Raw genomic sequence first — 24,498 nt, forward strand, 5'->3', positions numbered from 1 at the left:
TGTATCTCATAACCACTAGTTTAGATCCATCATGGATCCATCTGTGAGACACAATTAAAGAGCTTATGCATTTTTCAATGTAAGATAATAAGATATCGTGATTTGTTGAGTTTTGTTTCGTGATTTCCCCTCCCAGCCTCCTTCATCAGTTCCTCTTTTCCTGTTCACGTTGCCCTTGAAATACGTATGTTGAAAGTGTGGCAACGTTGCGTTTGGTAGCAGACGAATTTTTCTTGAAATTCTGATGTAAAATTCAGCAATTCAGCGATCAAGAGCCGGAAATCTCGTGGAAGATAGATAAGCTACTGTTTCTTGGATTGATTCATTTATTTTTAGGTAATTATAAAGTTATCATTGCATGCATTTAGTTTATTTCATAGAAGTATTTGGTTTGATGAGAAAATCAAATTTATCGCTCCTTATGTCAGCAATGTGAACTCAATACCAGTTTTTCTTGTTATTGTGTCAAAAACAGTTTATGTGGCACTTTGTAAGTTTACAGAATCGTTTATTTTGCTTGGTTAAAACTCTTTACAAGTAGGAAATTGATACCATGTTAACAGTCCATCATATGTTTTTTACGAAATGTAAAGACATTTTTCTGCACACTTTTTTTTACAGTTAGAAATGGTGGAACCAGTTCCCGAATCAATTGATTTTGCTCAGGAAGAAGGAAAAATCTTGGAATACTGGAAGAAAATTGATGCATTTAAAACCAGTTTGAAATTGTCCAAAGGGAAACCTAGGTAATGCAAATCAATCCATTTAATTTGCATCTTAAAAATTACAAATTTAACATTTTGATTTTATTTTTACTTATCATAGGTACACATTCTATGATGGACCTCCATTCGCTACTGGCCTTCCTCATTATGGGCACATCTTAGCTGGAACTATCAAGGATATTGTCACCCGATATGCTCATCAAAATGGTTTTCATGTTGAGAGGCGTTTTGGATGGGACACACATGGCCTTCCAGTTGAATATGAAATTGACAAAACTCTTGGGATCAAAGGCCCAGAAGATGTCATGAAAATGGGAATTGCCAATTACAACGCCGAGTGCAGAAAGATTGTCATGCGTTACGCAGAGGACTGGGAGACCATTGTCAACAGAATGGGACGTTGGATTGGTAAGTAAAAATTTCCTTCTATCAACTTCTTTTGTTTCAATTACTATTTTTTAAATCATCTTTTCAATGTTTTGTGTTTCAGATTTCGAGAATGACTACAAAACCCTTTACCCGTGGTTCATGGAATCAATCTGGTGGGTTTTCAAGCAACTCTTCGAGAAGGGGCTAGTCTACCGTGGATTCAAAGTGATGCCTTTCTCGACGGCTTGTAGTACTCCATTGTCCAACTTCGAGTCGGGACAGAACTACAAAGAAGTGGTTGATCCGGCAGGTAAATCATATATTTCTATTTACATTCAAGCCATTCTTAATTACTTGTCTTTTAAATACAGTAATTGTTAGCTTCCCGCTTGACGATGAGCCGTCAGTGTCTATTCTCGCATGGACCACTACTCCATGGACACTGCCGAGTAATCTTGCACTTTGCGTCAACGCCACGCTGGACTATGTTCGAGTTAAAGGTTTGTTTAAGACAACTGTAACTATTAAATAAAGTAAAACCTAAAACAATTTTATTCTCCATATTTCTTGATAGAAAAAGCAACAGAAAAGGTTTACATCATGATGGAAGCTCGTCTCAGTGCACTTTTCAAATCTGGAGAAGAATACGAAATTGTGGAACGATTCAAAGGAGAAGTTCTCAAGGGAAAAACATATCTGCCACTGTTCCCTTACTTTGCCAGCGTAATTATGAAATTAAAAGATAATTAAATTCTGTCGTAATTTAAATCATGATTTTTTTTTACAGTTGAAGACTTCCGGCTCTGGAGCATTTAAAGTTTTAACGGATTCCTACGTCACCGACGAATCCGGCACTGGTATCGTTCACCAAGCCCCATACTTTGGTGAGGACGATTACCGAGTTTGCCTGGCAGCTGGCATTATCTCAAGAGATCAGGAGATGATTTGTCCTGTGGATGATGGAGGAAGATTCATTGATCCAGTTACTGATTTCGCCGGCCAGCACGTCAAAGATGCAGACAAGAACATTATCAAAATGTTGAAAGACTGTGGCCGATTGGTGAATTCCGGCACCGTAAAGCACAGCTATCCTTTCTGCTGGCGCTCTGAAACACCCCTTATCTACCGTGCTGTTCCTTCTTGGTTCATCCGTGTGGAGCAAATGTCCAAACAGCTGTTGGAAAACAACCAGAAAACTTATTGGTAACAAACGTTATACATTTCGTGTTACTGCGTGTTGACCCATATGAATTGTATTTAGGGTGCCCGACTTTGTCAAAGAAAAACGGTTCGGCAACTGGCTGCGTGACGCCAGAGATTGGGCCGTCAGTCGCAACCGTTACTGGGGCACTCCAATTCCCATTTGGATGTCGGAAGATGGCGAAGAGGTGGTGTGTGTCGGATCCATCGCCGAGTTGAAAGAACTCACGGGCATTGAATTGACTGATTTGCATCGCGAGAACGTTGATGGCATCACTATTCCCTCCAAAATTCCCGGTCGGCCACCCTTGAAACGTGTCTCAGAGGTTTTCGACTGTTGGTTCGAATCTGGATCCATGCCTTACGCTCAAGTCCACTACCCGTTTGAAAACAGGAAAGAATTTGAGGACTGTTTCCCTGCCGATTTCATTGCCGAAGGCATTGATCAAACACGCGGATGGTATGTTTGTTAATAGTAAATTGAGGTAGGCATTTAACGAATAATATCTTGGCTGTTTTAGGTTCTATACGCTGTTGGTTTTGTCGACTGCCCTCTTCAATAAACCACCGTTCAAAAATTTGATTGTCAACGGCTTGGTGTTGGCCAGTGACGGCCAGAAAATGTCAAAGAAGAAGAAGAACTACCCCGATCCAATGCTGGCAAGTTTATTTTTTCTTTTTCTATCTAAACAAAATGGTTTAACTTACTTTTTTCGACTTTTATAGGTTGTCAATAAATTTGGAGCTGATGCTCTTCGTCTCTACTTGATCAACTCCCCAGTTGTTCGTGCGGAGAATCTGCGCTTCAAAGAGGAAGGTGTTCGAGATATTATCAAAGACGTTTTCCTACCCTGGTACAACGCTTACCGATTCTTTGTCCAAAATCTTGAACGTCTCGAGCGCGTAAGTGTTTTCTTTAGATATTGTTAGACATTTTGATATTGATGCATTTTTCTTGGCTACAGGAAGATGGAATTAAATTCGTTTATGAAGAAGAGGCCTCTAATTTGTCAACGAATGTGATGGATCGCTGGATCATTTCCTACACTCAGTCCTTGCTGCTATTCGTCCACCAAGAAATGGCTGCCTATCGGCTGTACACTGTTGTTCCTCGTCTTGTCCGGTTTGTAGACTACCTGACCAACTGGTACGTGCGGATGAACCGTAAGCGACTAAAGGTAAAAATCTTTTCGTTTATTTTCACAACACCTTAGATTAATTGTCATTTGGTCGTTTAGGGAGATGGTGGCAAGGACGATTGTCATCACGCCTTGCAGACACTTTTCAGTGTCTTGTTTTCCATGATCCGTGTTATGGCCCCATTCACGCCCTTCCTGACCGAATTGATGTACCGCAACTTGCGTCATTTAGTGGCCAACCAGAAAGCCGGAACGACGGAATCCGTTCATTTCCTTTCTACGCCTGAACCAAAGTATTAAAAATTCTACAAGCAGTAATCAACATTTACTAATGCTTCATTTTTATTAGGAAACATTTGATTGATGTCAAAATTGAAAATGCCGTGAGTCGGATGCAAGTGGTGATTGAACTCGGACGTGTTCTTCGTGATCGCCGCACTCTGCCCATCAAGGTTCGATCGTTTTTTTCATATTCTGTCGCTGCCGGTTATTGATTATCATTTTCAAATAATTTGCAGTACCCTTTGCCGGAAGTGATTGTTATCCTCCGTGAGCAAGAGTCCTTGGATGAATTGAGGACTATGGAACGATACATTCTGGAAGAGTTGAATGTCCGTGCTCTCAAACTGACCACCGACAAGGACAGTTTTGGAGTCAGTCTACGTGCAGAACCGGATCACCGCATTGGAGCGCGACTCAAAGGCCAATTCAAGGCTGTCATGGCTGCAATCAAGGTTATTTACTGCGTAATGTGATTACATGCATGAACTAAAATTTATTCATTGAACTGAATTAGACCCTGACGGATGAGCAGCTACAAGGATTCTTAACCGAAGGTCAGATCGATGTTTTGGGTAACATGATGGGTCCAGAGGATTTGCGGATCTTTTACCAGTTCACTGGTGACCGAGCTGCTGAATTGGCCCAGCAATACGAGACACAAGCGGAAAAAGACGTAAGTTGTCTGTTTAAGAACCATTTTCCTGGCTTTTTTTATTGAATTTTTCTATGTGAGACAGGTGTTGGTGTTGTTGAATGTAGTCCAAGACCAAAGCATGAAGGACGAAGGTTTGGCCCGAGAAGCCATTAACTTGGTCCAAAAACTGCGCAAGGAAGCTCACGTAACTCCTTCTGATGCCGTCAGCGTCTACTTTGAGGTATTACTGTTTTATTAATAAACTCCTTCAAGCTTTCCATTAACGTGTGGTTATTTTAACAGGTTGTTCCTCCTACCGGATACGTAGCCGATGTTGTCAAGAGTTTTTCAAATTACATTGAGACTGCCATTAAAGTTCCATGGAGAGCAGCACCATCCAAGAAGTCGGGTGCAAAAGTCCTCATCAACAAATCACAAAAGGTAACAATGAATTTTTTCACGACTGTTCATAAACTTCATAGAGTTAAATTATTTTATTTTTTAACTACAGTTGCAAGGTGTAGATTTAGTGCTGACCATTCAAGAAGGATTCACTGCCGACTGGGCAGCGAAAGCCGGAGTCCCTCCAGGCAAGAAGTCTCTGGTTGCCACCCAGGCTCCTACAGGCCGAGGGAAACCATCTACGCCGTAATTGATAATTCATTTTTGAAAACATAATTGAAATCTAAATGTTTCTTTTTTTGTATTGCAGCTTTGTTAATCTTTGCTTAGAAGGCCTGAAATCAGGTTATGGCATTGAAGGATCCTACGGAACCATATTACTAAGCAATCCTGTCGGAGCATCCCTCGTCTCTTTCGAAGGACTTGTGAAAGAGGTAATTTTGAAATATCCATACTGCATTTCATGTATGAATAACCATTAATCAATTATTAGGCTGCTACGGTTTTCGGTCTGCATGGTCGACCGTACACGGTCAAGAGTTCCGGTGTGACTCTCGATGCGGCTACGGATATTTCCAAACTTGCTGGCACGACGCTAACGGTTGTTCCAGCTACAGCTGAAGATGCAGCTGCCCAAACACCATCCATCGATGGATCGGCTTGCAGGTAATGTCTCTTCATCTCAAATCTTTCAGTGAAAACCATTTTCTTAATCCGCCTCGTATTTTTTCTTTGTTGCAGATTTGTCAATGTCAAATTAGACGGCAAAATGGGAACGGTACTGTTGGAGAATCCTGTGGGATGTCCACTGTTCAGCTCTGCAGAGGAAATGCAGCGGAAAATCGGAGCCATTTACTCGACATCAAAGAAGTTGTCCTCCGATGAAAAGAAAATGCAGCCAGCGAAATTTGAAAACCTGGACGGGTTACACGGGAAGACCGTCTATTTACTTTGATTCACCTGAAACAATTGTTTTTGGCTTTAACAATAGCGTGACATTATATTGTCACAGTTGTTGTGTACTTGGGCAAATCTGAGGCAATCAGTAAACAATAAAGTGTTTGATGGTCTCTCAATTTGCATGCAATAGTTGCCGAAGTTATTTTTAACTAATTGAATTGATTGTAGGGTTTGCGCCCTTCATTTTTTTTTTTAGTTTGCTTTTCGTTTCGAGACGGGGTTTGCTTGAAATCGCTAACGAGCGATCTGACACGCCCCCGCCTCAGTTCTACTTGATACCCTACACAGAGTGTACCTTAAAACAAATATTACCCTCGAGCCAGTGTGTAGGCCGTCACGGAACTCTCGAAGATTAAATATAATCTATGAAAGTCTTTCAGAATGGAATTCACTTGCTTGACGAAATAAGGTTTGTGTTCAATATTTCTTTTTCGTCTTATAAAAAATTTTCTTTACCCAAATATCTAATCCCAAAAGCTAAAATAGTTGTGTTTAATCGATAATCCGATGTTGTAAAAGTTATGAGTGATTATACATTGAGGAGAATTGAGACTTCACTCTTTCGAAAAATATCTTTCGTAAAATCTGTTCACGATTCTGCCGTGAGGTAAATTCGAGTATTAGTAGTAAAAGTGGAATAATAGTTCTTGACGTTGAGATTCCAGACGTTGATAAATTCAAACGTCATGGGTAAAAAAATAGCTAACAAAATATTGAAAACATGCAGCAATTTTATGTTATGCAATTCAGAATCAACTGAGAATTAACTTCTCATTGATGCATTACCTTTAATTCTCGATAGTTACTACATTTTTATATATTTATAGGTACTTCCTTCGTTCTGTCAATATAAAAAATTAGAAGTGTGTACTATGATTATGAACCACACTAATAATTGAAATAAACTAAGCAGAAGGGACAACTTTTTCTAATTTTGCAAATTTGTCTACTTATTTAAAAAGAAAGTTATTTTCTCTGTAAAGTTTCTAGGTGAATTTGAAATACAGAAAAAAACGCACAGTAAATTAAATTTCAATATCCAGTTCGAATCCAAAATGCCTTCATAAAATCAGCGAACCTCGACTCTTAACCTAGAGCATAACAATATAAATTATAAGTTTATTTAATAAGGAAACATTCAATAATACTTCTCTTACTCATCTCCAGAGAAAGAGCTTTTTCAATAACAGTATTGCATGGATCGCTGGTCAGAGAAACGTTGTAACATTTCGAAGTAGATTTCCTCACTTCAAACTTAAGAAAAAAAAAGACTTTTCCAAAAATACAGCCCACAGTTGGAGAAGCGTAATTGAAGCTGCAGTCTGCATTTTACAAGGAATTACAATGGGTGATTTATAAAAAAGCGTTAGTTCTGGAACAGGCGCAAACAACCGATCTCGAGATACACGCTCACTTTTGCTGAAATCAATTAATTAAACAGCGACATTGTGCCGCATTGTACCTCATGTAAGGTGGGGATTCCTTACAGAGAAGAAAACGATGTTGAGTACTAAAGAGCTACTTGTATTGACGTGTGGGTCAAGAGGGAGTAGGTACAACAGAGAGAGAGTGCCGGGCAAGAGAGCTTACAGCAGAGAGCGAGAGAGAGGGAAAAGCGACGGTTTATACATGACGGGATCGCCGGGTCAGCATCTCTGCAGGTTGGTGTGGGCCGTCATAGTGCCCGGTCAAGGCTGTAGCGGCGGCTGGTCTGGGGTGGCGTGAGAGCCGGTCCGGCTGGGACAAGGTGTGGACTCGGGGGTTGCTGAGTCCGCATGCTGTCCGGTTGTGACGTCCTCAGCGGCGGCCATCATAGAGTGGGCAGGGCTGCCGCGGGGCATTACACTCATCTCGTTCTTTATGTAAACACGATAAAGGTAGCCTACTTATCATAACGGAGAATGCCATAATGTCCGACATGATTTTTCAAGTCCGCATACAATAAAGGTGGCTGGGAATTGGAGCTATAGCTCATCGTCATCTCTGAAAAGAGATCTTACAGGAATTGAACCCGAAATTTTTCAAATTGGCCAAAAAAGCATCCAGATTCTTTAACCCTTTATCGACGTGAGCCAATAAAAGTTTTTAACTTCTAGACGCCACGTAAACAAGGATTAAGATAGAATTCCCTATAGGACTTTGTCCCGAAAGGCAATAGAAATCTCCAGAGGATCTCGCAACGGAAGTCCCTACGGCTGAAAAAGGGTTAAGTTCAACAACAAAGAGAGTCTCCTCGTTGTGCACAAGTGATTCAGCAATCTGTCATGAACACAAAATGAATCTTTTAAAACACAAATATCTATCATTAGGCCTGCATTGCACACTTACACGAGAAACGCATGAAGGAAAATCAGGCAATTCTGTAAGGCGCCGCTTACAGTAAATGAATAGCCAGATTGAAGCGACAGATGTATTCGACGTGTGTCCAGTCAGGGGAGTACAGCGAGAGATAGTTACATGTAGAAGGGTAAATTTTATATATTGGGGTTGATTCAGGGTATAAATGATTCCGCCGGATCGTGTTATCGGTAAAGCTGGACCGGCGGGGGGGGGGGGGGGGGGTTGAGCTGGACCGGTGGGCTGGTTGAGCTGGACCGGAGGGCTGGTTGAGCTGGACCGGCGGGCTGGTTGAACTGGACCAGCGGGCTGGTTGACTCTCTGCATAAAGAATCCAAGTCTGTAAGTGGGAGTCAAGTCGGCAAGAGTGAATTTGCTTGCTGCAGGAGGCAAATCTCTTATTAGCTCTGCTTATGTCCACAAAGGTGCAGAATACGTAGAGATCCCCAAAATATTGTGTGAACTTCTCCGGAATCAATGCAAAAGACTTCAATTGTTAATTCTGGGTTTCTTCTGAAATCTAACAGTCTGGCCCGTTGCTACTTGTGGTTGTGAAAACAGCAGCAAACTTTGTGTAAAACATTGAAATTTGAATTGGAGGGTCAGAGAGTTACATGTAGAAGGGTACAGTTTATATAGTAGGGTTGATTAAGGGTATAAATTATCTCGCCGGATCGTGTTATCGGTTTAGCTGGACCAGGGGGCTGGTTGAGCAGGACCAGGGGGGGGGGCTGGTTGAGCTGGACCAGGGGGGGGGGTTGAGCTGGACCAGGGGGGGGGGGCTGGTTGAGCAACTGGACCAGGGGGGGGGGGGCTGGTTGAGCAGCTGGACCGGTGAAATGGTCGGATCTAGAAACAATCATTAGATAATCAAAGGATTTAGTTGCAACGTATGGACACTGATTACTGCGAATTTGGTGCCTAACTTTCACTTTCGAATAGAGCATATGCTGCAAGACCGTTTAACACCACTTTGAGATTCAACAAAGTTGTTTCATAAGGCACAGTTGCAGTGTAATGAGTCCACCTGGGTTGAAAGGCAGGCTCAAGTTTTGTGGATGGAGTGATAATGTGATTGGTTATTAGACCGAATATTTCTTCTGGGCCATAAAGGTCTTCATTCAGGACTGGGCCAATCTCATTTACAGAAGAATGTGAATGCCGAAACGAGAGATAATTAACAGCAGTGCTTATGGTTTTATGCAGAAGCAATTGAAGAGAATGTGGAGTGGATTTTGAACGCAATCGTTTCACGCTGTCGGCTGGTTGAGCTGTGCCGGGATCTTGATCCCGATGGTGTCGGATACTTTCAAGATTCTCCTCTATCTGAAGCATGAGATTTTGATCCTTTCTACCCCAAAAGTTTAGCTGTGTGCGTTTACGTCCAAAAATACTATCGTCAATGCAGGTCACAAAGACAGTTAGGTTTGGGCTTGCTTCCGCCATCTTAGCTTTACCTAACACAGAGATACGTCGGTTAAAATTGACCGGAATTGAATTCCAAACTAAAAACAGGTTAGGTAAGGTTTTTAATTTATAGAATACCTTACTGGTATTCGACTTACAGCTTTTTCAGGTTCTTTTTCCAGGATTTGGGGTTGGTCCGGCATCTCGGACTCGTAAAAAACATCGGCTGGTTGAGCTGGACCAGGGGGGGGGGGGGGGGTTGAGCTGGACCAGGGGGGGGGGGGGTTGAGCTGGACCATGGGGGAGGGGGGTTGAGCTGGACCAGGGAGGGGGGCTGGTTGAGCAGCTGGACCGGGGCTGGTTGAGCAGCTGGACCGGGGCTGGTTGAGCAGCTGGACCGGGGCTGGTTGAGCTGTGCCGGGATCTTGATCCCGATGGTGTCGGATACTTTCAAGATTCTCCTCTATCTGAAGCATGAGATTTTGCTCCTTTCTACCCCAAAAGTTTAGCTGTGTGAAGATGTAGACCGATGTATTCGACGTGTGCCCAGTCAGGGGAGTACAGCGAGAGATAGTTACATGTAGAAGGGTACAGTTTATATATTGGGGTTGATTCAGGGTATAAATGATTCCCTCGGATCATATTATCGGTTTAGCTGGACCGGCGGGGGGGGGGGGTTGAGCTGGACCGGCGGGGTGGTGTAGCTGGACCGGCGGGCAGGTTGAGCTGGACCGGCGGGCTGGTTGAGCTGGACCAGCGGGCTGGTTGACTCTCTGCATAAAGAATCCAAGTCTGTAAGTGGGAGTCAAGTCGGCAAGAGTGAATTTGCTTGCTGCAGGAGGCAAATCTCTTATTAGCTCTGCTTATGTCCACAAAGGTGCAGAATACGTAGAGATCCCCAAAATATTGTGTGAACTTCTCCGGAATCAATGCAAAAGACTTCAATTGTTAATTCTGGGTTTCTTCTGAAATCTAACAGTCTGGCCCGTTGCTACTTGTGGTTGTGAAAACAGCAGCAAACTTTGTGTAAAACATTGAAATTTGAATTGGAGGGTCAGAGAGTTACATGTAGAAGGGTACAGTTTATATAGTAGGGTTGATTAAGGGTATAAATTATCTCGCCGGATCGTGTTATCGGTTTAGCTGGACCAGGGGGCTGGTTGAGCAGGACCAGGGGGGGGGGCTGGTTGAGCTGGACCAGGGGGGGGGGTTGAGCTGGACCAGGGGGGGGGGGCTGGTTGAGCAACTGGACCAGGGGGGGGGGGGGGCTGGTTGAGCAGCTGGACCGGTGAAATGGTCGGATCTAGAAACAATCATTAGATAATCAAAGGATTTAGTTGCAACGTATGGACACTGATTACTGCGAATTTGGTGCCTAACTTTCACTTTCGAATAGAGCATATGCTGCAAGACCGTTTAACACCACTTTGAGATTCAACAAAGTTGTTTCATAAGGCACAGTTGCAGTGTAATGAGTCCACCTGGGTTGAAAGGCAGGCTCAAGTTTTGTGGATGGAGTGATAATGTGATTGGTTATTAGACCGAATATTTCTTCTGGGCCATAAAGGTCTTCATTCAGGACTGGGCCAATCTCATTTACAGAAGAATGTGAATGCCGAAACGAGAGATAATTAACAGCAGTGCTTATGGTTTTATGCAGAAGCAATTGAAGAGAATGTGGAGTGGATTTTGAACGCAATCGTTTCACGCTGTCGGCTGGTTGAGCTGTGCCGGGATCTTGATCCCGATGGTGTCGGATACTTTCAAGATTCTCCTCTATCTGAAGCATGAGATTTTGATCCTTTCTACCCCAAAAGTTTAGCTGTGTGCGTTTACGTCCAAAAATACTATCGTCAATGCAGGTCACAAAGACAGTTGGGTTTGGGCTTGCTTCCGCCATCTTAGCTTTACCTAACACAGAGATACGTCGGTTAAAATTGACCGGAATTGAATTCCAAACTAAAAACAGGTTAGGTAAGGTTTTTAATTTATAGAATACCTTACTGGTATTCGACTTACAGCTTTTTCAGGTTCTTTTTCCAGGATTTGGGGTTGGTCCGGCATCTCGGACTCGTAAAAAACATCGGCTGGTTGAGCTGGACCAGGGGGGGGGGGGGGGTTGAGCTGGACCAGGGGGGGGGGGGGGGGTTGAGCTGGACCATGGGGGAGGGGGGTTGAGCTGGACCAGGGAGGGGGGCTGGTTGAGCAGCTGGACCGGGGCTGGTTGAGCTGTGCCGGGATCTTGATCCCGATGGTGTCGGATACTTTCAAGATTCTCCTCTATCTGAAGCATGAGATTTTGATCCTTTCTACCCCAAAAGTTTAGCTGTGTGCGTTTACGTCCAAGAATACTATCGTCAATGCAGGTCACAAAGACAGTTGGGTTTGGGCTTGCTTCCGCCATCTTAGCTTTACCTAACACAGAGATACGTCGGTTAAAATTGACCGGAATTGAATTCCAAACTAAAAACAATATGTTATTCCTACCCTGGCAAATAAAATTTAGACGGCAGCAATTGGCAAATTAGTACCACACTTACAAAAAGAACGTGACGTACGAAAATACAGCAATAGAGTTGGCTTTTGGCTAACGTCTGAAGTTGCCAGTTCGCTGAAATTGTGAAAAAAAAATTGGACGTGATTACGTGAACTAGTAACATTTTTTTCATGGCGGCTTATGGAGTTTTGACTAGTCTCTATCACTCTGCCAGAGCTATAGCTCTGGCAGCAATGCCTCTGCTGCAATGTTGAAAATCATTATTTTGTGGCAATATTGTGTTTTGTAGCAGACGAATTTTTCTTAAGTCTGATGTTAATTTTAAGTGGTGAACTGGTGATTGAACTTGGACGTGTTCTTCGTGATCGATGTACTCTGCCCATCAAGGTTCGATCGTTTTTTATTTTCAATCGCTGACACTCTGACAGTCATTGATTATCACTCTCAAACAATTCGCAGTACCCTTTGCCGGAAGTGATTATTATCCTTCGTGAGCAGAGTCGTTGGATGAATTGAGGACTTGCAACGATACATTCTGAAAGAGTTAAATGTCCGTCCTCTCAAGCTGACCACCGAGAAGAACACGTTTGGAGTTAGTGTTTACGTGCATAGCTGGATCATCACACTGGGGCGTGATTTGAAGGCCAATTCAAGGCTGTCATGGCTGCAAATCCTGCAATCAAGGTTATTTACTGAGTAATATGATTGCATGCATTAACTTAAGTATATTATTCGATTGAATTAGTCCCTGACAATGAACAGCTCCAAGGATTCTTAACCGAAGGTCAGATCAATGTTTTGGGAAATGTTATGGTTTCCAGAGGATTTGCAGATGTTTTACCAGTTCAATTGTGACGGAGCTGCTGAATAGGCCCACCAATATGAGACTCAAGCAGAAAAGACGTAAGCTTTTGGTTTTGAAATATTTTCTGGGCTGTTTTATTGATTATTTAAATCTGATGCAATCACAGGTGTTGGTGTTGTTAAATGTAGTCCAAGGTCAAAGCATTAAGGACGAAGGTTTGGCCCGAGATTAATTTGGTCAAAAACAGCGCAGGGAAGCTCATGTAATTTCTTCTGATGCCGTCAGCGTCTTCTTTGAGGTATCACTGTTTTTATTAATCAATGCTTGTAAAGCCTTACATTAACGCGTGGTTTTGTAACAGGTGGTTCCTCCTACCGGAAACGTAGCAGATGTTGTCGACAGATTTTCAAATTACATGGAGACTGCCATTAAAGTTCCATGGAGATCGGCATCAACCAAGAAGTCGGGGACAAAAGTCCTCATCAACAAATCACAAAAGGTATAAATTTATTTTTCACAGCTATTAATAAATTATGCGATATTTAAAATTTCATTTCTAAATTGCAGATGCAAGGTGTAGATTTAGTGCTGACCATTCAAGAAGGATTCACTGCCGACTGGGCAGCAAAAGCCGGAGTCCCTCCAGGCAAGAAGTCTCTTTTTGCCACCCAGGCTCCTACAGGTCGAGAGAAACCAAACCCAACCAAAATCTCGGGTTAAAACCATTTTCTTTAACCGCTCTCTGTTTTATCTTTGTTGCAGATTTGTTTAATGTCAAATTAGACGGCAAATGGGAACGGTCCTGTTGGAGAATCCTGCGGGATTTCCACTGTTCAGCTCTGCAGAGGAAATGCAGCGGAAAACCGGAGCCATATACTCGACATCGAAGAAGTTGTCCTCCGATGAAAAGAAAATGCAGCCAGTGAAATTTGAAAGCCTGGACAAGGGAAACACTAACAAGGGAAAGTCTATTTACTTTGATTCACCTGAAACAATTGTTGGTGGCTTAAAGAATAGCGTGACATTATATTGTCACAATTGCTGTGTACTTGGGCATATCTGAGGCTGAGGCAATCAGTAAACACTAAACAATAAAGTGTTTGATGGTCTCCCAATTTGCATGCAATGTTTGCAGGAGTTATTTTGAACTAATTGAATTGATTGTAGGGCTTAGAAAGTGCGCCCTTCATTTTTTTTTTTTTTTTTTTGTGCTTTTCATTTAGAGACGGCGCTTGCTTTCAAATCCCCTAAAGAGCGATCTGACACGCCGCGGCGTCAGTTCTACTCGATACACTACACAGAGCGCATCTTGAAACAAATATTATCCTCGTGCCAGTGTGTTGGCTGTTACGGAACTTTACCGATTTCCAAGCAAGTTGACTAGGTAACCTATTTTGAGTAAGGTTTATTTTTGGTACTTAAATCTTTAATTTGGTTTTTAAGATTTTCACGAGTAATCAATCCAAATTTAAAAATTTGGATGCTTGTTTACTGAATTAGTGTAAATATTTTGATAGATAGTTATTGATATTGTAGGCATTAAGAGATTCCAGTTATTTGTAAACATTGCTCATAATTCTTTCTTTTTGGGTGTGCAAAAAGATTGAATTCCCGTTATGACGTTATTCATATTTTTATTTTCCTGACAAGTCAAGTGGTTTGCTCCAAATACTTGTTTGTTTTGTTTTTAGTAGACTACCTTATTTTCTCCGTCTGACTGGATTATAGCCGGCAGTAACTAACATTCCAGCGAAGTCTACATTCTTGTTGTTGTTCATATGCTACACGGATGGGTGCGTGATGGTGAATAAATTGTAAGATCTTTTGAAATTGGAGCTCCGCCGCCGTGCTTCCTAACACATTATTCCTAATTAACGATATCTATCACCGGCTACAGCGTGGAGTTTGATCCCATAGCAATCCAGTACACGGTAAGATTGCGCTAGTGTATTTCTACTTTCTAGGTGGTTAACGTGTATTTCTGAGTCGTTCAGATTTTTAAAAACAAAAATAAAGTCGAGTGGTAGATAGGAACCTAGTCTACATAATCTTGCGGCCCCACTTGAAGATAGTTCGTAAGAGCGGCTATACCCGCTGTTTCAATGTAATCTCACATTTGATCTTATCTCTTAAAAAAAAGGTTTTGGAGATTCTCAACGTTTTCTAGAATTGGAATATGAAGAGATGTTATTCGCTGTTTCTTGGACTGACGGTCTCCAGTTTATTCACAATTATTCTTGTGGCGAGAAGAGAGGCTCAGCAGTTCAACGGGAAGTTCATTCGTGACGAGGTGCAGTGAAATTTTATCGCCATTAAAATGAGATATGAATCAGATTAAGTATGTAAATGAAACCAGGACGATGTGAAGTTCTGTGAATGGAAGATGATGCACAACCCTGCCATGCAGTCGTCAAATCACGATCGATGGAATGTCTCATTGCTGCTAAGCCTGGGCTTATTGGCTCCAAAGACCTCATATGGCCTTAATGGCTCTTTGTTCACCGTCTACCGTCAAAGTATAAATTAACCGATTTTGTATATTATTATTGTTATTATCTCGCTGACATTTATCAACTGGATTGCGTGTAGAGAAGCAAAGCTGTCGGGAATACGAGGACCAAACTATTTCCCAAGTGATAGACTCTAAAATATGTAAATTTTTTTTTTGTTTAACGAAATCCAATCAACATTTCTCAATTCTGATAGCTTGTTTTGAGGAGAATTCTGAAAGAGCTTTCGTCCTATGCAAATTCTTTCTGTTTGGCGTTGCGCAACGTGACTGGTCGGATGGAATCCTGCTACGATCTTGATAACCATTTGGACGAATTTCTCACAAATGATTTTAGCTTGAACAAATCGTGGCGATGTTTTCATCCACCGGAAACCACCAGTCGGACAATGACGACACTGCAAATTTACCAAGCACTTCGGATAAAACGGTTGTTGACCTTCTTTTTTACTACCCAATTGATTTATTGTAATTATCATTTTATTGCGTAGGTTTTCGGGGAAACAAACTATGATTGTACCCATGTCAGACGACAATGCAATCCGGTTTAAAAATGCAACTTTCATCATTCGTTTCTTTTTTTTAATTGAATCGATTAATCCCGTGAAAGTTTACGTCTTCCAGAATGGAATGCTCTTGCTTGACGAGGTTTGCGATTAAACATTTTTTTTTTTATTTATTTTTTATTTGAATAAATACCAACAGTTGGAATATTTGTGTTTTGTCGATAATCCGATAAATTCTAAAAGTTATGCGTGATTAAACGTTTAGGAGAACTGGCTTCACTCTTTCGAAGAATTTGGGCGCTCTTTCTTCGATAAGTCAGTTTACGATTCTGCCGTTAGGTGGATTCGACTATTAGTGGCGCACGTGGAAAAATTGTTCCCGGTCGTCGATGAATTCAAACGTGTTATCAGGTGAAAAATGCAACAATTTTTTTGTTTAATGTTTCTGTAAAGTCACCGTGAATTTCATTTTCTAGTCGTGACAAAGTATCACAGATTTTGGCAGCAGACTTCATGCCCAAATCGTCTGGCTTGGAACTGTTTCGAATGCACGACAGCGTGCAACGATTACGTTCAAAATCCACTCCACATTCTCTTCAACTACTTCTGCATAAAACCATAAGCACTGCTGTTAATTATCTCTCGTTTCGGCATTCACATTCTACTGTAAATGAGATTGGCCCAGTCCTGAATGAAGACCTTTATGGCCCAGAAGAAATATTCGGTCTAATAACCAATCTCATCATCACTCCATCCACAAAACTTGAGCCTGCCTTTCAACCCAGATGGACTCATTACACTGCAACTGTGCCTTATGAAACAACTTTGTTGAATCTCAAAGTGGTGCTAAACGGTCTTGCAGCATATGCTTTATTCGAAAGTGAAAGGTATGCATCAAATTCTATGTTGCAACTAAATGCTTTGATTATCTAACTATTGTTACTAGATCCAACCATTTTGAGATCAGCATTGGACTGGACTGGAATGACTTTAAAATCGAAATAGGAAACAAGGATCCACAAATCAGACCCATTATCTACATTCTCAGGATAAGACGCCTAACCAGAGAAGATAATCCACTTCCATTTCATGCCAATCATCAAACTGTTTGCATCCTGGAACAAGTATACTGATACATTTTCTAGGAATTCTGTATCAACTATTTTAGCTATTCACTTCCTCAACCATTTTTCATATCTATTTCTTTCTTTTTTTTTATTTATATTTCCCAAAATGTAGGAATGCAGTCTCAGGTTTAAGGAGAAGCCGGAATGCGGATTACAAGCATCACCCTTCGGCAATTGGAGCTCGGCTTTGACCGATTGGAACCGGCTGCCGACTTGCCCTTTTGGCAACTCTGAAGGTAAATTTTTAGTGCCCAGTCGGCACAACAAGAAGCCAAATTGCGCAGTCATCAATCCTAGTAGGGAAAACAGGACTTAATCGTTTGTTGCTGTGTTTTCTTTCTTTTTCTTCCTTTTAACAAATTATCGGACATAAATCAAGTAAAGTTTTATTTTTCTTGTCTGTTTTTTTTATGGAACTCGGTTGTTCGTCGTATCTTTCATTCTGGAACGGATTTCATCGCCAGTCGTAAAGAGAAATATAAGAAAGAACCAACAACACAGAACAGAAGCGAGGGGGGGGGGCCCGCAAAGTTATTTCAAACCCGTCACTTTTTGGCTTTTTACAGAGTGTTAAATGTCGTCATGGAACGCGTGAATTCCAACAACCAATTAGACTCTTCGTGTGAGAAAAGGCCAAAAAAAGAAGAAGAAGAGACTCTGAACAATTTGACAAATTTATGACGTCATTTCCGTTCATTCTCCGCCCCATCCCTAAATAGGAGAAGAGGTCCCCCCCTGCAATTTGCCATGGAACTGTCATGGAATTCTTTTTTTTTACTTTTTTTGGAACGTTATTTTTTTTCGCCTCTTTTCTGTGGGCGGACCGAGTTGAGGAGATATATCGATAGTTAACTCCTCCTCCTCCTTTCGCCTCTCGTGTGAAAATGCGAAAATTGAGAAGGGGGGGGGGAGAGCGAGAACGACAAAGGCGGCCATTTTTTTGACCGGACAGCCCGCCGCGACGTATATACATATTCAAGTACACACACAACACGTATACACATACACAGAGACCCCCCAATTAGACTCGGCCCCTAAAAATAGGGGGGTAGTCTTGTAGAAAATGGTATAAATTACTCTCAATGACGTCACCGCTCCTCCTTCACGTTTTGAGCTTACAAGTCTTATTAAAGTTAATTCAATTTCTACCCTTTTCTGTTTTTTTACAATCCACTAATTTTTCTATTTTGTGTTTGGCGGGGATATAAAGAAGGCGCCTGGATGATTCCGTGCTCTTCCTGCCTCCTGGAACGATCCTGTTACTGGAGCCGAGCTCGTTGGCAGCCGTTTGTATGCCGCCATCCTCATTACAGCCCGTCCGAGCTCCAGCAGTGTCTACTACACCGCAAGGTCTGCTGCCGCCTAAAATCTTGGAAAATAATCAGATTTGAATGTAATTCCATCGAAATCTATTACCTAGTTGATATTTGTCGGAGATTCAACTAACCGTGGCATGATGGAATCGCTGCTGGAACGGCTAGACGGTTGGCTAACGACGTCTGACAGGTATTGTGTCGTCTCTATACGCTATTTAGTACTGGTGTAGTAGTAGTAGGAGCCATATCTGCTCTCCTATTGTGCTCCCCATTCCCTTCTCCATGGTTAATTGGTCGTTTTTATTATTTTGTTTTTGTTCCGTGCTGTGTTCCAGGACAAAGTGGCACGGTTATCGCCACCGTCTTGCCAACATTGGCGGTCAGACACAATTCGACTTTGACTATTATCCCAAATTCTGGATGTCGTCGAGAACTTCGCTCCAGCAGACGCTCACCCACATGCTCCGCAGGTATATGAATAGCAGTGAACATTACCGAATCTCAAAGCTCGGAATTGTATCCATCACGCCCCGTCGGCCGTGATCAATGATGACAGCACAGCCACACAGTTTCTCTTATAATCCCCTTTATAACTAAAACAGAAAAGAAGATTTTTCTTTCTCTTGTCGATTGTTTTGTGTTGTAAACACACACAGTCAAAAGGGCCCGGCATGGTCATAATGGCCTTTTTTTATTTGGGAAAGAAAAGAAGGGTTTGTGTGCACATTACCAACAATAGAGAGAGAATAGATCCTTTCCCAACTACCACCATAATAGCTCAGTAATAATAAAATTGAATGATGGCCGAATTGGATGGAGGCGGATGTTGACAGGAGAGCGCCATTGAGAATCAGGCGAGCATCATCTTCTTCCTTCTGATGGAACGAGACAAGCGCACTTTTCTTTCTTCAGACTATACAGGAGGATGGCCAACCTTTTTCTTCGATGGCCGTCATGCGGAATCCGTAAGACCCCCCAGCCAGGAGGAATCATGCGCGTCGCTTTTTTTTCAAAATATTTTATTCGACCGAATAAAGGGTCTCCTCCAGCTTCGATTGCTCATCCAGCGTGATGAGGCAGCAAACTGCTGGGCAGAAATATGTCGAATAATTTTGACCAGTTTTTTTTTCAAATCATTTAACTTGACGTCAATTTGATTTATTTTTTTGTGGACAGAGCGGAAGCCAATGAAAGTGACACGACGCTGGTGGTTGGCGGATTGGATTGGATGTCTGTCGAGCACCTGGACACGATCCGCCAGGTTCTAGACACGTAAATAACTAAAGAAAATTCTGGTTTAGTTTTGCGCGCGAAATTTAAACATTTGAATTTTTTTTTGGTTTCTTCCATCTAGGGAAGGATTGTCGGGCATGGCGGTGGTGATCAAAATGGCGGGCGCCGGATTGTTTCATTCAGACGTGACATGGGCGCTGAGCCGTCGCGAAAAAGAGCTCGTCTCGACCGCCCGCCGACTGGCCCGCTTATCGCAGACGGCCCGTCTCCACTACGGCTTCCGCACTGTCGACACGTGGAACATGACGGCCGCCCGTTTCCGCGATTTCCTACCGGGACGTTGTCGCTGCCATTTCCATCAGGTACAAGTCCCCCCAAAAAAACCAAAAGTTTTTATTTCAATTTCTTTTATTGCCTTTTTTAAAAAATAAAAAGGAAATAAAATAAAATGAAATAAACAATTTTGTTCAAAAAGTTTAAGAAATAATGAAGAAAAGATTTAAAATAAAAGGGGAGAATGCTCGGCATGACTTTGGAATGTTTTCCCGCGGTTGAGACAAGAATGCGGATTAGTTAGTTATGCGCCACATCCGTCCATCCATCATGATCTCCTTTCTCTTTCCATTTGTTACTTTTTCTCCCCTACGCTATTTGTATAAGGGATTGATGTCAATTCGTGTAAGAATCTCCCGTATTTTTTGTTTAATTCATTTTTCGCTAACTCGTCCTGTCCGTTTTTTCTATTTCTTTATGCGCATATTTAGATCACGGAAGCGGACGGCGGCCCTTGGGCTGACGATGCGGATGCGGTCGACCTCGCCCAGCAGCCAAGGAGCCATCAGCCGCCTCGATTCAGGATCGAGGGCCCCATCAATCAAGTCTACACGGAGATCCTGGCCGATCAAATCTGTCGCGGTAATATACATTGAATTAATTTAATAGTTCCGGAATGAATCGGAAGTTGACCTTTTTGATCCCCGAACCGAACCGTCTGGAAAAAAGCGGCTCGAATTATCCAGATGGATCTGGTAGAGAGTTAATCTGTTGCCAGCCACCTGGTGGTGGTTGGTCCATTAGTCGGCTCCTTGTGAGGGGTTATCAAGCGCGTGCGGAGGAAAATATTTTTTTAAAGGGGAGGATTTATCACGCTGGATGCGCTTCATCCTTATATAAGAGGGTGGAAGCTGAATCAAAGAAGAAGATGCCGATGATGACCTCATCCGATGAACTCTGGCCGGCTCAAAAGCTTTTTTTTCCCATTTTTTGTGAACGTGATGGATGGCGCTGGTAATTCTCCGGTGTAGTAGTAGGAGGAGGAGGGGGGAGAGAATAGGTCACGACGCGCATCTTCCGAAAAGTCAAGAGCGATTATTCAAAATGGAAGAAAGAAAAAAAAAAACGAGCGTCCGTCTCATTAAGCGACGCATTCAGTCGGCGTGTCGTGATGGATGGGGACCTGCCCCGGCAACGACACACACACACAACTTGGTCGTGTTTGACTAAACATTCCGGTCATTCCCTCAATTTCTCTTGTAGCTAGAGAAATAACTTGAGTCGATCAATCGAGAATTTTCTAATTTTTCACGGGGTGGAATAAAATCCCCCCCAAAAAAAACAGAAAACGAATAAATTCCGGAATTTTTATTTTTTGGCGTTCGAGTGATGAATTCGCCACGTCCGGTGCGAAATATTTTTCGACCAAAAAAATAAAAAAAGGGGGTACACCTGGTATATATAGTATATAACACCATCTATCGGCTTAGTGTTTTTTCTCTCAAGTTTTGGCCCAGCGCGCGGTCCGTCCTTGTAATTAACTTCCCTACAAATTCTTTGTAATTGAAAAAAAAAATCTCTTCTTATTTTTTTTTGAGGTCCAGGGGAAAAAATAGGAGGGGGTGAAAGGCGGTCGTTAAGAGACACAACCGATACCTTTTTTTTCCCCTCTCTGTGTTGGCCATTTTTATTATTTTGACCCTCTTCTTTCTTTTCTTTTTTGGTTAGTGCGTCGTCTAAAATTAGAAGGTGGCTGTGTGTTTTTTCTCTCACACGATCTCTCGACTATTTTACGACTTTTTCGCCCGTCCTTGTTCTTCTCTCTGCTGGGCCCCCCTTTTTTTATTTTGGTTGAATTCTATTCAACGAGAACAAATCTAAATAAGGTTTTACCATTTTATTTATGTGAAGAGAGTAGCGCCAATGTTTTTTACACTCGGCCAGCAGTGTGTACTTGGGGGCCTTTGTGGTGTTGCCTACAGGGCGCTGGGGATATCGCCCAAGGAGCCACAGTGTCACAACATCCAATTATAGCCTGAAAATAAATAGAAAACAAGTGAATAACAGTCGACCCCAAACATTTGTAGGTTTTCCATTTGTCGTCATTTGATGTTATTTTGGGCAAGTTGAGGTTTTTCTGGAACGGAACGAATTGATATCGAAAAAAATGGGAAATTCGTCCGTCGCCGCCGCCGCCACCGCCCCTCATCTGTAGGTGTGTTTTACCTGTTGTCTCTTTCTATCATGTCCGTGTATACTACTACCGACACTATCCTCTACAGGATCCTCTACAGCACCCAGGGGAGGTCAAACAGGGTCAAGGGCTCACTTGTGTGTTTCCCCCCTTTTTGAGCCAATCAATAAGGTCGGTAGACAACACACAAATGCAAAAATGTGTTGAACTATTGACCGACCACTTGAGAAACAACCCCCACCGCCTATATGAAATCCTATTCCTCTTTTGAATGGCTAAAAGAAAATAACTAGTCTATATTGATCCTCGTTAACGTTTTCTTTTTAAATCGGACTTTCTTTTCTTTCTCTTTCAACTGGACAAAAGTCAAACGAAAAGACAAGATCGATCATTTTTCTGACTAAGCCTCTCCATTTGTACAGTTGGTAGAGAGAAAGAGAAAAACCAAATAGACTATAGAGCCGCCGATAATAGGGAAAAAAAAAGATTTGTTCAAAAAATACAAAACGGATTCGGTGTGTTCTTTGACACATTTCGCTGGATAGGAACGTCGGCCCGATCCTTTCATTAAAAAGGAGGAGGAACAATTTTCTATTATTCTTTTTTTTTAGGTGAGCAATGATGATGTTGATGGTCGGCGTGAGATATATCTCACACCCCTACCACGGAAATCATTGTTAACCCTTTGATTATTCATTTTGATTTCAAAAATTTGTAATTGAAATTTTGGCGGGAAATTTGAATTTCATTTGGGAATTTTTCAAACAAGTTTGTTTCTTTGTTTTGTCCACACTCGTCGGTGATTGTCAAAAGAAGTTTGGGGAGGGGGGGGGAGTAAGAAGCACCGCGCGGGTTTGTCGAGTGGAGGTAACAAACACAATTGACATTTATTGTATTTGGTGTGGAGAGGAAAAGAAGAAGAGAATCACTTTCTGGGGTTCCTCTAGGAGGTGGTCATCGCGCCACCAGGGGGCATTGACCACCACCACCACTGGACTCTGCCGTTGTCCCAGCAACACTCTGGACGGGCAGACACACACACAGGTAGCCGCTCTTTTTTCTAACTGAAAAACCAGGAAAGAAGAAAGAAGAAAAAAGGTGTAGACAAGGTAGAATATACAACAAGCACCAGCAGAGTTGTATATATACCTTTCGGGGTTCCTTTTTTATTTGATTTTTTGGCTGGACATGGCGAAAGAGGAGGAGTCTGGAAAAAAGTGTTGGGAGGAGGTAGGGTAATGGGAGGAGCTTGTTGCCTACAAGAGACCCCGGCAGACCTTGCCGCTGCTGCTGCTGCTGCTGCTGCTGTGGAAATCCGATCCGTAAATCGCCCTCCCTCGTGAGTCTCTGTGTCGGCACCGTCGGAGAAAGACGCGCTTCTTACAACTCCCAACAACAACCGAAACAAAACAACAAAAACATTTTTCGTTTTCTTTTAAAATTTTCAAAGAAAAAGAGTGAAGCGACCAAACAAAACAGGAAGAACATTTCTTCTTTTAATCCGATTATTATTAGCGATATACCAGTGTGTCTGTGCGTGTGTGTCTGTGTCTGTGTGTGTATGAGTTTGTTTGTTTTTGAAGGCCCCCGGAATCTCTACAAGGAAATCACCGGTAATTTGCATTAGGATTTATTATTATTATTATTATTTCAAAATAGTTTGGGGGGCTGATGGTCATCCGGTTGTCTTGTGTGTGTTTGCGTGATATCCCTCCGGAATAGAACCAACAAACAAAAACATCGATGGAAATTTTTCGGTTTTTTTTTTTTAAAGATTCGAAAAGAAGAAGAAGAATATAAAAGTGTTTCTTTTTTGTTTTGTTTTTTTGTCTTAACGTGCTAGCTGCTGAGTTGACGTGCTGACACCCGAATATGGGAACGAATGAATAATTCATTTCCCAGCGTGTCCATTTTGTTCAAATGAAAACAAAAGAAAAATTTCATTTTTAAATCAAGAAAGAAAGAAAGAAAAGAGACAAGAGTCGAAAGCGATTTGATCTATTAGATGTGTGCGGCGGCTTCCACGCTACCAGTAGTGAGAGATAATCCGAGATTGAATTACAAATATAACATTGTGCTCGGATGATCCGTGTAATCTGCTGCGGTCATCCATCAAACTGGACTTTGAACAAACAAAAGAGGAAAAGAAAAACATTTCTCTGGTCAATTGATGTTTTTAACACAAGAGGCATAATTATGCTAATGAATTCATTAAAAGGGTGTTGAACTTGACGCTGTAATTTATTTTATTTTCTTTTATCTTCTTTCAGGCCGATGAAACTGTAGGAGGGAGATTATCACAGTCGAAATTGGATATCGTCTAATTGGAATTGAATTGCCAATCGCTTTTGATTGCTGCTGCTATCATGCTACCCGTCGGATATTTACATCGAGTGCCATGATCCTTCCAGACTTCTTTTATTTCCCAGTGTCCAGCAAAACAAAATTGTCTCCCGCCTAAAACCCCAAAAACTTTGATTTTTCCCCCACGTCTAAAACTTTTTAAAAAACATCAAAAGAAGAAGAAGAAAGTGCCTTGTGTGTTGAGTTTCTGTGCACCGAGTTGGATCGCTTCCAAGAAAA

The 24,498-nt window shown here is 42.0% G+C and overlaps 2 protein-coding genes and 1 long non-coding RNA gene across 7 annotated transcripts; all 3 read left to right on the forward strand.

Moving 5' to 3' along the window:
• Window positions 1-191: 191 nt before the first annotated feature.
• LOC124190869 (isoleucine--tRNA ligase, cytoplasmic-like) lies at window positions 192-14,592 on the forward strand. 4 transcript variants are annotated; one of them, XM_046583745.1, is made up of 21 exons: window positions 192-336; window positions 622-746; window positions 826-1,133; window positions 1,216-1,404; window positions 1,466-1,594; window positions 1,669-1,817; window positions 1,882-2,297; window positions 2,356-2,754; window positions 2,816-2,954; window positions 3,021-3,197; window positions 3,260-3,472; window positions 3,533-3,726; window positions 3,783-3,885; window positions 3,952-4,167; window positions 4,230-4,388; window positions 4,453-4,590; window positions 4,653-4,790; window positions 4,861-4,997; window positions 5,062-5,185; window positions 5,245-5,417; window positions 5,493-5,827. In XM_046583745.1, the coding sequence occupies exons 2-21, from the start codon at window positions 628-630 to the stop codon at window positions 5,704-5,706; spliced, it is 3,834 nt and encodes a 1,277-aa protein (XP_046439701.1). In that variant the 5' UTR covers window positions 192-336; window positions 622-627; the 3' UTR covers window positions 5,707-5,827. The 4 variants fall into 4 exon arrangements, 1 of the variants encoding a protein (XP_046439701.1); XR_006873138.1 differs by lacking the exons at window positions 4,653-4,790; window positions 4,861-4,997; window positions 5,062-5,185; window positions 5,245-5,417; window positions 5,493-5,827 and adding exons at window positions 13,119-13,256; window positions 13,325-13,439; window positions 13,520-14,155; window positions 14,452-14,592 and having other exon boundaries at window positions 201-336; XR_006873137.1 differs by lacking the exons at window positions 4,653-4,790; window positions 4,861-4,997; window positions 5,062-5,185; window positions 5,245-5,417; window positions 5,493-5,827 and adding exons at window positions 13,119-13,256; window positions 13,325-13,439; window positions 13,520-14,141; window positions 14,449-14,592 and having other exon boundaries at window positions 201-336.
• LOC124190884 lies at window positions 12,193-13,032 on the forward strand. The gene is made up of 4 exons (XR_006873146.1): window positions 12,193-12,339; window positions 12,412-12,636; window positions 12,698-12,855; window positions 12,924-13,032. It is a non-coding gene; the product is annotated as an uncharacterized LOC124190884 (long non-coding RNA).
• Window positions 14,577-24,316, forward strand: LOC124190871 (cadherin-like and PC-esterase domain-containing protein 1). Of its 2 annotated transcripts, none has more exons than XM_046583750.1 (17): window positions 14,577-14,688; window positions 14,898-15,047; window positions 15,114-15,273; window positions 15,347-15,390; window positions 15,464-15,696; window positions 15,758-15,914; window positions 16,038-16,183; window positions 16,249-16,659; window positions 16,719-16,896; window positions 17,012-17,135; window positions 18,110-18,249; window positions 18,320-18,405; window positions 18,551-18,685; window positions 19,392-19,487; window positions 19,570-19,810; window positions 20,213-20,363; window positions 24,186-24,316. In XM_046583750.1, the coding sequence occupies exons 2-17, from the start codon at window positions 14,934-14,936 to the stop codon at window positions 24,191-24,193; spliced, it is 2,424 nt and encodes an 807-aa protein (XP_046439706.1). In that variant the 5' UTR covers window positions 14,577-14,688; window positions 14,898-14,933; the 3' UTR covers window positions 24,194-24,316. The 2 variants fall into 2 exon arrangements, with proteins under 2 accessions (XP_046439706.1, XP_046439707.1); XM_046583751.1 differs by lacking the exon at window positions 14,577-14,688 and adding an exon at window positions 14,757-14,832.
• Window positions 24,317-24,498: the final 182 nt, after the last annotated feature.

This window comes from Daphnia pulex, chromosome 3 (genome assembly GCF_021134715.1).
Source record: "Daphnia pulex isolate KAP4 chromosome 3, ASM2113471v1".
NCBI lineage: Eukaryota > Metazoa > Arthropoda > Branchiopoda > Diplostraca > Daphniidae > Daphnia > Daphnia pulex.

What these genes read in the sequence shown, in the direction of transcription:
- LOC124190869 (XM_046583745.1), top strand. Translation starts at nt 628, where the DNA reads ATGGTGGAACCAGTTCCCGAATCAATTGATTTTGCTCAGGAAGAAGGA. An exon ending in CTTTCTACGCCTGAACCAAA is followed by an intron (nt 3,727 to 3,782) that starts GTATTAAAAATT and finishes CATTTTTATTAG; the next exon opens with GAAACATTTGATTGATGTCA. An exon ending in TCGAAGGACTTGTGAAAGAG is followed by an intron (nt 5,186 to 5,244) that starts GTAATTTTGAAA and finishes ATCAATTATTAG; the next exon opens with GCTGCTACGGTTTTCGGTCT.
- LOC124190871 (XM_046583750.1), top strand. Translation starts at nt 14,934, where the DNA reads ATGAAGAGATGTTATTCGCTGTTTCTTGGACTGACGGTCTCCAGTTTA. An exon ending in AGGACCAAACTATTTCCCAA is followed by an intron (nt 15,391 to 15,463) that starts GTGATAGACTCT and finishes CAATTCTGATAG; the next exon opens with CTTGTTTTGAGGAGAATTCT. An exon ending in GAATGCTCTTGCTTGACGAG is followed by an intron (nt 15,915 to 16,037) that starts GTTTGCGATTAA and finishes TTAAACGTTTAG; the next exon opens with GAGAACTGGCTTCACTCTTT.